General features: G+C 34.0%; 1 protein-coding gene and 1 non-coding gene across 2 annotated transcripts in view; one reads left to right on the top strand and one right to left on the bottom strand.

Annotated features, from left to right (window-relative positions):
* LOC138086293 (ankyrin repeat and KH domain-containing protein 1) overlaps positions 1-11,490 on the top strand; it is a 44,784-nt gene that overhangs the window by 16,647 nt on the left and 16,647 nt on the right. Inside the window, exons 8-15 of the mRNA XM_068981084.1 lie at positions 561-736; positions 954-1,116; positions 4,050-4,145; positions 4,597-4,713; positions 7,667-7,841; positions 8,579-9,035; positions 9,490-9,636; positions 11,240-11,389. Of these exons, the coding sequence (XP_068837185.1) occupies positions 561-736; positions 954-1,116; positions 4,050-4,145; positions 4,597-4,713; positions 7,667-7,841; positions 8,579-9,035; positions 9,490-9,636; positions 11,240-11,389 (1,481 nt within the window). The remainder of the gene's footprint in view (positions 1-560; positions 737-953; positions 1,117-4,049; positions 4,146-4,596; positions 4,714-7,666; positions 7,842-8,578; positions 9,036-9,489; positions 9,637-11,239; positions 11,390-11,490) is intronic.
* Positions 6,860-6,966, bottom strand: LOC138086695 (U6 spliceosomal RNA). Its single transcript, XR_011145406.1, has one exon. It is a non-coding gene; the product is annotated as a U6 spliceosomal RNA (small nuclear RNA).

Raw genomic sequence — 11,490 nt, forward strand, 5'->3', positions numbered from 1 at the left:
ATAAATTACAAAACTGAAGGAACTAAAATTGAGGCAACTGTAATCTGATTGTAACAGATTATGACAATTTCATGACAGTGTAGCATTTAGAAAGTAGGAGTTAGTGTCAGTGTTTATAATTTCTCTTCTTAGAACTATTAGGTACTTAGACCCCCTGAAACACGTAGCTTATGTGTAATTCTTTATAACCAGACAATGGTCAACCTAGTAGTCATTTCAAATTGAAAATATCTGAAAATGTCTGAAAAAGTCTCTTATTTTTTTCCGATTATCACTTTTTTATTTCTTAAAAGAGACAGTTACTGTCTCATATAGATTTATAACAACAGAGATGTTATGAACTGTTTTTTATTACCATAAGGTAGTATAAGTTAATTTAGTCTAGTATGTCTTAACTGAATCTAACAGTTTTCACTTGCTATTTTAGTAAAGCTTAAGAGTGAATTTTGCTTAGCTCTCTTGGGAGAGAAAATCAGAAATAGAATCAACTTATAAGTCATTGTTTCAGTCCTTTAAAGAAATCAATATAATTTACCCACATAATTTTTTGGTTTAAACAGACTGGTCTTACCCCCTTGATGGAAGCTGCTTCTGGGGGATATGCAGAGGTTGGAAGAGTTCTCCTAGATAAAGGAGCAGATGTCAATGCCCCCCCTGTGCCTTCATCAAGAGACACTGCTTTAACAATAGCAGCGGACAAAGGTCACTACAAATTTTGTGAGCTCCTGATTAATAGGTAGGTAAATTTTATATTTGTAAAAATTTCCTATGATCCCTTTCACTTTTCAGAGCCTTTACAGTTAATAAAATTGTTTTACTTTATTTGACATTTAAAAGAACAGAGTATTTGTTTGCTACTTTATAAAAGAGAAAAGATAAATTAGAGAAAAAAAGGAAAAGTTAGCCCCTTCTCATAGGAAGCAAGATATACTAACATTCTTTGATTTGTACAGGGGAGCCCATATTGATGTTCGTAACAAGAAGGGAAACACACCACTTTGGTTGGCATCCAATGGTGGTCATTTTGAAGTTGTGCAATTGCTAGTGCGATCAGGTGCTGATGTGGATGGAGCTGATAACCGGAAAATCACACCTCTTATGTCAGCATTTCGCAAGGTAACTTGATGTGGACAAAAATGACAGAATTTGTTTAAAACTACTGAATTTGAAAGTTGAAGTCATAGGAGAAAGATAAATTGGTCTTGAGGAATTGACGCTATTTCTATATACACACCCCTGCTGTCTCTACTCTCTTTGTGGCCAAATCTAAGAGCTGTATGGTAGTTCCCTATAAGCAACTTTGCTGTTAAATAACTTCATATCTTGAGGAGTTTTGTTATATTTATATACATAAAACATGAGATTTCAGGGCAGATATTACAGGTAGATAGATGTTTAAGAGGAACAAAAACAAGTAGACTCTCATAAAAATTTATTATACCTCCTATATATATTAAGGTTTACTTCTCTGATGTATATTACAAAGCTGATATGGCTCATGCCAGCCTCAGACCACTCATTTCTACTGCCCTTCCCCTTTGCCCCTTTGCTCACTACACTTCAGCCACTGGCCTAGAAGTCACTAAATTTTTAACTTCTTGAGGCCCTTTGCTCACTGGTTTTCTTTTCCTGAAATATTCTTTCACTTGCTTTTCACCTGGCTCACTTCTCCTCATTCTTTAATGTCCACTCCTTAAATATCATTTCTCAGAAAGTCCTTTCCTAACTTGCAAAATGAAAAGTTTCTCTTGTTCTCTTTTATAGTTCACCATTATTTTTTTATCTCATTTTGTACTTATACATACAAACATGTATTAGTTTTTTAATGCTCCTCTCCCCGGTTAGGGGCTTCCTTGGTGGCTTGGACAGCAAAGAATCTGCCCCAGACCTGGGTTCAATCTCTGGGTCAGGAAGATCCCCTGGAGAAGGAAATGGCAACCCACTCCAGTATTCTTGCCTGGAGAATGCCATGGACAGAGGGGCCTGGCAGGCTATAGTCCATGGAGTTGCGAAGAATTGGACATGATTGAGTGACTTTCACTTTCACTCCCTAATTAGACTGGAAGATCTATGAAGGTGAAGATTCATGATTGTCTTTTTCACCACTATTTATACCTAGTTGTTCAGCACAGTGCCTGACACACATTAGGTTCTCAGTAAATAGCTATTGAATGAGAACAGTGTAAGTTACCTGTCTTTTAAAAAATCTTAAATATTTTTTCCAATTTTTTCTTTGCTTTAAATTGAGATATAATTTACATATATTAAAAGTGCACAAATCTAAGATGCTAAGTTTAATGAGTTTTAATAAATGCATATACCTATGTAACCCACATCCCATAAAGATATAAACTACTTCCATAATCCTAGAAACTTTGATCATGCCCATTCTCAGTTAATTCCCTGCCCAAGAGGCAGCCACTTTTCTGGTTTTTGCCATTATCAGACTAATTCTTTTTAATTGTTTTGTTTTTTGGCTATACCGTGGCATGTGCAAGATTTTATTTATAGTTATCCCACCAAGGATCAAACCCGTACACATGCACTGGAAGCACAGAACCTTAACTACTGGACCACCAGGGAATTTTCCCCATCAGATTACTTCTTGAAGATGTTTTAGAACCTTAGTATTAAGGGAAACTATGCAAGTTTGGTTGTTAAAATAGATGTACTTTTAATGATTACAGATCATCAAGCCTCTGATAATACCATCTAGAAAATGTTTCACCTAGATTCAAGTCATAGGACTCAGATAAATATGACAGTCCACCTTGTTTAGTAAGATAGAGCCAAAGTTGTTGTTGTAGTTCAGTCACTAAGTCGTGTCTGACTCTTGGCAACACGCCAGGCTTCTCTGTCGTTCACTATCTCCTGGAGTTTGCTCAAATTCATGTCCATTGAATCTGTGATGCTATCTAACCATCTCAGCCTATGCCACCCCCGTCTCCTTTTGCCTTCAGTCTTTCCCAGCATCAAGGTCTTTTCCAGTGACTTTTCAGGGTTAATTTCCTTTAGGATTTACTGGTTTGGTCTCCTTGCAATCCAAAGGACTCTCAAGAGACTTCTCCAGCACCACAATTCGAAAGCATCAGTTCTTCTGCACTCAGCCTTCTTTATGGTCTAACTCTCACATCCGTACATGACTACTGGAAAACCATAGCTTTGACTAGATGGACCTTTGTCAGCAAAGTGATGTCTTTGCTTTTTAAGACACTGTGTAGGTGTGTCATAGCTTTCTTTTCAAGGAGCATGCTTCTTTTAATTTCATGGCTGCAGTCACTGTCCCCAGTGATTTTAGATGCCATGATCTTGGTTTTTTGAATGTTAAGTTTTAAGCCAGCTTTTTCACTCTCCTCCTTCACCCTCATCAAGAAGCTCTTTAGTTCCTCTTCACTTTCTGCCATTAGAGTAATATCATCTGCATATCTGACGTTGATGTTTCTCCTGGCAGTCTTGATTCCAGCTTGTGATTCATCCAGCCTGGCATTTTGCATGGTGTACTCTGCATATAAGTTAAATAAACAGGGTGACAATATACAGCCTGGATGTACTCCTTTCCAATTTTGAACCAGTCAAAATTATCAGTTCCATGTAAGATTCTAACTGTTGTTCTAATGGACGAGGGAATGGCAAACCACTCCACTATCCTTGTGGTGAGAACCCCATGAACAGTAAGAAAAAGCAAAAAGGGGCAAAATAATGCTTTGGAATTTAGAATATCCTCTTTTAGATCTAATTTCCCTTTTATATTGAGAGAGATTTCACATCACCAGTTTTTATTTTATTAATAGATTTATTTCTATTTCTATTCAAAAGTATTTCTATTTTCAGTGGGATATGAGCAAATTAAATTCAGGAGAAATGTCATTTGGTCTTCCATGTATTTCCCATCATGCTGTACTTACCTCTCTCTGTTCATATTTTCATAGTTTCAATTGTTAAGTTTAGTAAATTCTGAAGTGTTACTATACCTTTTACTCTTAAGTTTTTAAGGATATCTGCCAGCTTTCAGTACTTTCTTTGTGTCCTTTTTGTTGTACTTTTTACAGGGTCATGTAAAAGTTGTTCAGTATTTGGTTAAGGAAGTCAATCAGTTCCCTTCTGATATAGAATGCATGAGATACATAGCAACAATCACCGATAAGGTAGGTTTAATATGCTGTTGAAGCACATTTCTATTCTTTATGGGATTATATACCAAAGTATATGATAACAGTCTGTTCTTTTCATCCTTTATAAGACAGATAACCTGATTTTTCAATGATTAGTTTCTCCATTTGCAAATGAAGAATAATTTATAAATTATTTTGAGATTTTCTTCCTAATACGGACTGTAATTAACAGAGACTGCATCTAAACTTTATCATTATATTAGCCTGATTAGACAGTTTTCTAAGAACACATAAACTTTTTAAGAAAATGGTAGCTTATTTTGATATTTCAGTCAAATTCTAGATTCAAAGGATAACTTGATTTGGTTTAGTAAATATTCAGTAATTTGGGCTTTAAGCCCTGAGCTTTGGTATACTTACCAGCTCAAGTTTTATTGGCCTCTTTATGTGTTTCTGTATTTATATAATTCCATTTCTGGTATAGGAACTGTTGAAAAAATGTCACCAATGTGTTGAGACAATTGTGAAGGCTAAAGACCAACAGGCTGCAGAAGCAAATAAGAATGCAAGTATTCTTTTAAAGGAACTTGATCTGGAAAAGGTGAGTGAGAAATATAATTTTCCTTTTTAGAACTGGTTGAAAATCTAGTAGAATATTTGCTACTTATATAACTATAATCTTAACAAAATCTCTTTGTATAAAATGATAAATTATCAAACTGCCATAAGTTTTTTTTATTCTGACCTATTATACAAAAAATATTTTTAACCATATAAGTGAAGAATTAGTTTTTAAACACGTCACAGTTTTCTACATGATATTATTGCCTAAGTTGTTTTACCATTAGTGTAGGCAGAAAATAAATACTATAATCAATTAGAGTTAGAATGTGTGAGATAGCTTAACATTAAGATATTTCATTGATGATAAAAGAAAGGGGAAAAATCATTTTAGAGATGCTAAAATTTTGATACCAATTCTTCGTTTGTTAAAAATAAAAAGAAAAAAACCTTGTTAAAAAACAGAATACAAAGTTGCTTAAAATCAATAAAACAAAAGATAACTTGCCCAGAATGAAAAACAATATCATGGGCAATTCACAGAAAAAGAAATATAAATTTTCAGTAAATAGATGGAGAAGGCACAGCTTCATGAATAAACAAAGAAATGCACAGTGAAAGAGTGATGTAATTTTCTTTGCCAGACTAGGGAAACTCAAAATTTAAATGTTTGGGGGAAAAAAATTTAAAGTTTTGATTATAGCTGTTGATGGCTAGGATGTGGAGAAATTAGCACTCTGGTATGACTTTTGATACATGGTATAAATTGATATAATTATTAATGGAGATGATTTGATGAATTAAAAAGAGTGCATACCTTTGCTCCAGTCATTCCTCTTTTAGAAATTTAGCCTAAGGTAAATACTTTGACAGATGCTCAAAGATGCAAATGTATTAAAGGACATTCACTGATAAATAGCTTATAATAAGGGGAAAGGTAAAAACCTTAAAGTTTTATCATTAGGAAATTAAGTAAATTTTAATACTTCCATGATAAACTTGATTACAGTTAAAATCACAAGTAGAAAAAATAATACGCATTTTAAAATAAAGGGAAGTTTAAAGTTTGATGACTTCTATGGTTCCTTCCATGTCTGTAATTTTATGTTTGTATAACTACCCAGGGGTATGGTCTGCAATTCCCTGAACAGCCATTTTGCTCTTATGCTACAAAAATGATAAAATAATTGTTAACTGAATATGCAGTTTCTTCTTTGAATCCTCAGACCCTTTCTCATTTACAAAGGGGGTTGAGAGACTTTATTTATCTTTTTTTTTTCTTTCTTTCTTTGGCCACACTATAAAGTGCAGAAGAGTAACGTTTGGGCTTTGTAGGCCATACAAACTCTGTCATGACTCTCTGACTCTGCTGTGGTAGTATGAAAGCACCCGCAGACCGTGGTTAAATGAAGTGTTCCAGTAGAACTTTATTTGTGGACATCAAAATTTTACTTTTGTGGTATTTTCGCATGTCACGAAATGTTTGCCTTTTCATTTTTTTCAACCATTTAAAATGTAAAAGTTATTCTTAGCATTCAAGCCGTAATTTGCTGATACCTGGTTTTTGATAAATAAAAATGTTAAAAATAGCTTATTTGTGACTTAGAATTGTAAATTATAGTTTTGAGGAAAGTGCTTTACTTAATTACCAGGGCAGCTGGACTTTATTGTCAGTTTCATTCATATGGTGAGGATTTTTTAGATAATTTCCATAAAAATGTGAGTAATTTGATGTGTTTTCTGTTTGTTTCAAGCTTTCTTTATGATATAAGGCAACCATTGTCATGTTCCCCTTTCTGAAAATAAATAATTTCTATAATGGCCTCCTATGGATATTTTCATAGTGAAATTTGTTAATATCTTATAAAGATTGTAACAGTTGCATTTTAATTAAACAATGCCACGTAAATCTAGGTAGTTATTAATCTACTTTCTGTCTCTATGGATTTGCTTATTCCAGACATTTGATATTTGGAATCATCATACAGTATTTGATCCTCTGTGACTAGCTTCTTTTGCTTCATGTTTTCAAGGTTTATCCCTATTGTAGCATATATCATTACTTCTTTTTTTATTGCTGAATAATATCCCATTATATAGATACACAACATTTTGTTTATGCATTTATTAGTTGTTGAACATTTAGTTTGCTTCCACTTCATAGGTATACAAGTTGTCTGTTTTGTTTTATCATGGAATGTTTCATGAATTTGTAGGTCATTCTTATGCAGGAGCAATGCTAACCTTCTGTGTTACTTCAATTTTTTTTAGTATGTTTGGTGCCGAAGCAAGCATGGCATACAAGTTTTTGTATAAATATGTTTTCATTTCTCTTGGGTACATATCTAGGAATGGAATTGCTAGCTCATATGGCAATTCTGTGCTTAACCACTTGAGAAACTGCCAGATTGTTTTCCAAGGTAGCTGCATCATTGTATATATAATCCTACCAGCAGTGTATGAAGTCTTTAGTTTCTTCTCATTCTAACCATGATTTATCTGTCTTTTTGATTAGCCATCCTAGTGACAGTGAAATGGGTATCTCATTGTGATTTGATATGCTTTTCCCTGATGGTTTGTGATATTGAGCATCTGTGTTTACTGGCCATTTGTATATTATTTGTAGAAATGTCTCCAGATCCTTTGCCCATTTTTTAATTGACTGATTTGTCTTTTCATGAGTTCTTTATCACTTCCTGATACAAAACCCTTACCAGATGTAAGATTTGCAAAAATTTTTTCCTATTTTGTTTTTTCACTTTATTGATGATCCCTTTGAAGCACAACAACTTTTAATTTTGATGATGTCCAGCATATCTGTTTCTTCTTTTGTTGCTTTTATAAATGTGTTAAGAGTGACATCCATGGGAAACCCCATGTATCATAAACAAAAGCATCATTTCATCATTTATTTTGAATCATTGCATTACTGTTAAGATGAGATAAAAGAGTCGGGCAGGACTTAGTGACTAAAACAACAATTTTATTCACAGTCAAGAGAGGAGAGCAGAAAGCAAGCTCTTGCAGCTAAAAGAGAGAAAAGAAAAGAAAAGAGAAAGAAGAAAAAAGAGGAGCAGAAAAGAAAGCAGGAAGAAGACGAGGAAAACAAACCTAAGGAGAATTCAGAACTACCAGAAGATGAAGATGAAGAGGAGAATGAGGAAGATGGTGAGAAACGGACCATCTGAATTAATGATAAAAATTCTTTTGTGTTTATCAGCTTCATTTTGAGTGCTTTTTGCTCTCAAAACTAATTCTAGTTAAATATTCAATTACTTTAATCTGAAATTGACGGGTGACTTCTGTATTCAATATTTCACATTGTAAAGTGACATAGACAAACAGAAGGGGAAGACATTCAGGTATAATTAAAGTTCCCTGTGAAAACATTATATATGTCTTAATGTGATACCATAAGAGGTTTGCCAGCTTTTCTTCAGGTTCCTCCTTACTCTCATTCCCCAGTTAGAAAGTGGGGAGAGGTCTAGTTTCTCAGTTAACTAAGGTTTAGTGTTGAAGCTGTATAGCACTGGGGCCCATTACTTTCAAAGAATTGTTTATTGTACAATCTGGCAGTTATAGTAATAGGCAAATGATTTTGCTCTATTTGAATTCTAATTCTAAAATGCTATTTTAAAAACTTCTTAAATCCAATCTGTATTGTGATTTTTGGTTAGTTCATGAGACTAGCATTTCAAAGCTTAAGAATGTTAATGTTTTGTACTGAGTTAGACATCAAAATATGATACTTTCATTCTCACAACTGTAAAGATTTGTTTATTTACTAGTGAATACTGATAAAAGGAAAATATGACTAAGAGTAAATTATGAATTATTAGGTATATTCTGTCACAGTTTGTTTTGAGATCCGTGGCTCTTAGTGTGATTTATATCCTTTTTCACAGTGGAGCAAGAAGTTCCCATAGAACCTCCTAGTGCGACTACCACCACCACAATTGGAATCTCTGCAACATCTGCAACATTCACAAATGTGTTTGGGAAAAAAAGGGCCAATGTTGTGACAACTCCTAGCACCAATCGGAAAAATAAGAAGAACAAAACCAAAGAGACTCCTCCCACTGCACATTTAATATTACCAGAACAACATATATCCTTAGCACAGCAAAAGGCAGATAAGAATAAAGTAAACGGAGAAAGCAAAGGTGGTGGTGCAGGTGGGAACAGTGATTCAGATAACTTGGACAGCACAGATTGCAACAGTGAGAGTAGCAGTGGTGGTAAAAGCCAAGAGTTAAATTTCACTATGGATGTGAATTCCTCTAGTGACAGGAGATACCCCCCACTGCTGCTCCATCCCCAAGAGGAAAAGACAAGTACCTCTGCTTCCAAAACTCCGACACGGTAAAATTTTCTGACTTGTTAACTCTGCACCTACCTTTCCTTTTGCATACCTCGCACAAGAACTTGAAGTAACACAAGTTGTGTTAAATAATTTAAGTCTACCACATTATCTGTCTTCAACATTTAAAACTGAAACATTTAAAACCGGTGTCCTCCTAATCATGTGCTAGTTATGAAAGGAAATTATTAGAACTTTAAAGATTTAATTTTGAAGTTGAAAATGTTAGCATGCCTTGGTTTTACTTTAATTATGTCATTTTTATTGATTATATGTAGTCCTTTTGGCTTCTGAATCCATTTTAATACTAAAGTAAATGATGAACTCTTTGCCCTATTTCTGTTTTTCTGAATTGTTAGTAATTTGATGTGCCAAATTTTAATTCAGATATTTCAGCAAATCTCTTGAGTTTCTATCTTAAAATTTATCTTTTATTGGATTTGATATTTCTCTTAGACTTGAAGGCGAAGTGAATCCTAATTCCTTATCAACAACCTACAAGTCAGTGTCATTGCCACTAAGTTCTCCAAACATAAAGCTGAATCTGACTAGCCCTAAAAGGGGGCAAAAAAGAGAGGAAGGATGGAAAGAAGTTGTCCGAAGGTAAGTACAATTAGTCTCATCTTTTTAACTTATCTCCTCGTTTTCTCCTCTTGTGAGATGGTTACTCAGTTAATTAATGAGTAATTTGAATGTGACTATTATTTTCAACTAAACGCCATATTATATGCAGAGTAGACTAAAGCAAAATTAGAAACAGTAAGAAATGTTGGCTTTAGAAAAACAAAAAATGCTTTATTAAAGCATAAGATAAAACAGTTTACAGACAAATCATGCAAAAAGGTCACAAACTTCCTAAGAGAGAGTCACTTGACAGCAAAGTCAGAATGTTACTGGTGAGGGCTATGATATTGTTTAATGGTCCCATTTTGAGTCAGATAAGTTTGTTCATCTACAGTATTTAAATAATGTTAGAGTTCGCTAAAGAATCGTTGTCTACTTTTAACTAATACAGTTAAATCACCGTAAAAGGTGGGGAAAGAGCTCATAAAATTAAAACTTCCTTCTCCCTCAAAAAAATAAAGACAAATAGCAACACCCCTGCAGCCAACTTTGACAACTCCCTTTATTCACACTGCTTTATACTTAAACCATGAGAATAAAAACAGAGAGGGACCAGTGCTTTAAAATGTTTCACACAATCCAGAAGGTATTTCAAGCCTTTGCTCATGCTTTATATCAGGGAATTAGGACAAGACACAGATTTACTTGTGTGCACTTAATCACCAAAGGACTAACATGTCTGAGGTTTTATTGTATAATTTTTCTAAGACTTTTTGTCCATTAGAAGCAAACAAAAAAGGAAGAAGTGTTGGCAGAACAGGAGAAATGATGTGCACTTAATAATTAGATTGATTTAAGTATTATATTATTTATGGCCTAGTCTATGCTCTAGCTTTCAAAATGTCTAAATATAGTCTTCCCAATTTGTCTACATTAGGATGTTAAATTTTGATCATGAAATGTATTTTAGAGTCTGCAATTGGGTATTCTTCTGGCAGGTATAGTTCAAAGTTTGAGGGTGGAATCTTCAAGGGGGGAATCTTGACAGTCAGCAGTGACCACATGAAAATAATGGATGTTGCTTTCATTTGGTTCTGCCAGCAAACACTGGGTTTCCACAGTAATCCTGCAAGAGACCCAGGCCATCTTGTCAGATCCCAGTGTTAGCCTCTGGTGTTCTCTCTAGTTCCACTTGACTCACACAAGTGGAATTCACACACTTGTGAATTGCTTTTTATGTAATTCAACTCCGAGGCTTATTGCTTAGTAAAGTCATTGAAACTGATCATCTGCCTGTATTCATTTTCATATAGAGTTTAACAATGTGGTATGCATTATTTTAATTTTGAAAGTATCAGTATATATGATCATTGCCATTCAGTTAATATGTGATAGTTTGAATGCTGGGATCATGAGTGACTTAAGTATAATTTTTTTCAAATAGCAATGTGTTTTTCATCATTACTAAATTAAATTCAGTATAATAAGAGGTCAGTTTCTAAATAAAAGCTTCTAATAACTTCCTCTTTAAGGTTTGATAAATACTATTCTCCAGATATTCATGAACATACTTACTGAGACATGTTTTTTTAATAAACATTTTGATTTCATATGCTCATATGTGTGGTCTTCATTTTTATAGGTCAAAAAAATTATCTGTTCCAGCCTCAGTGGTTTCCAGAATAATGGGAAGAGGAGGATGCAACATCACTGCAATTCAAGATGTTACTGGTGCCCACATTGATGTAGATAAACAAAAAGATAAGAATGGCGAGAGAATGATCACAATTAGGTGATTATGAAATATATACATATGTATATTTAGTTAGTTAGTTAGTTCTGTGAGGAAGTTAAACTGTATTAGAAGCACGTTTTTCTTAGCCATGGTACAAT

Source organism: Capricornis sumatraensis, chromosome 9, assembly GCF_032405125.1.
Source record: "Capricornis sumatraensis isolate serow.1 chromosome 9, serow.2, whole genome shotgun sequence".
In the NCBI taxonomy this organism is placed as follows: Eukaryota; Metazoa; Chordata; class Mammalia; order Artiodactyla; family Bovidae; genus Capricornis; species Capricornis sumatraensis.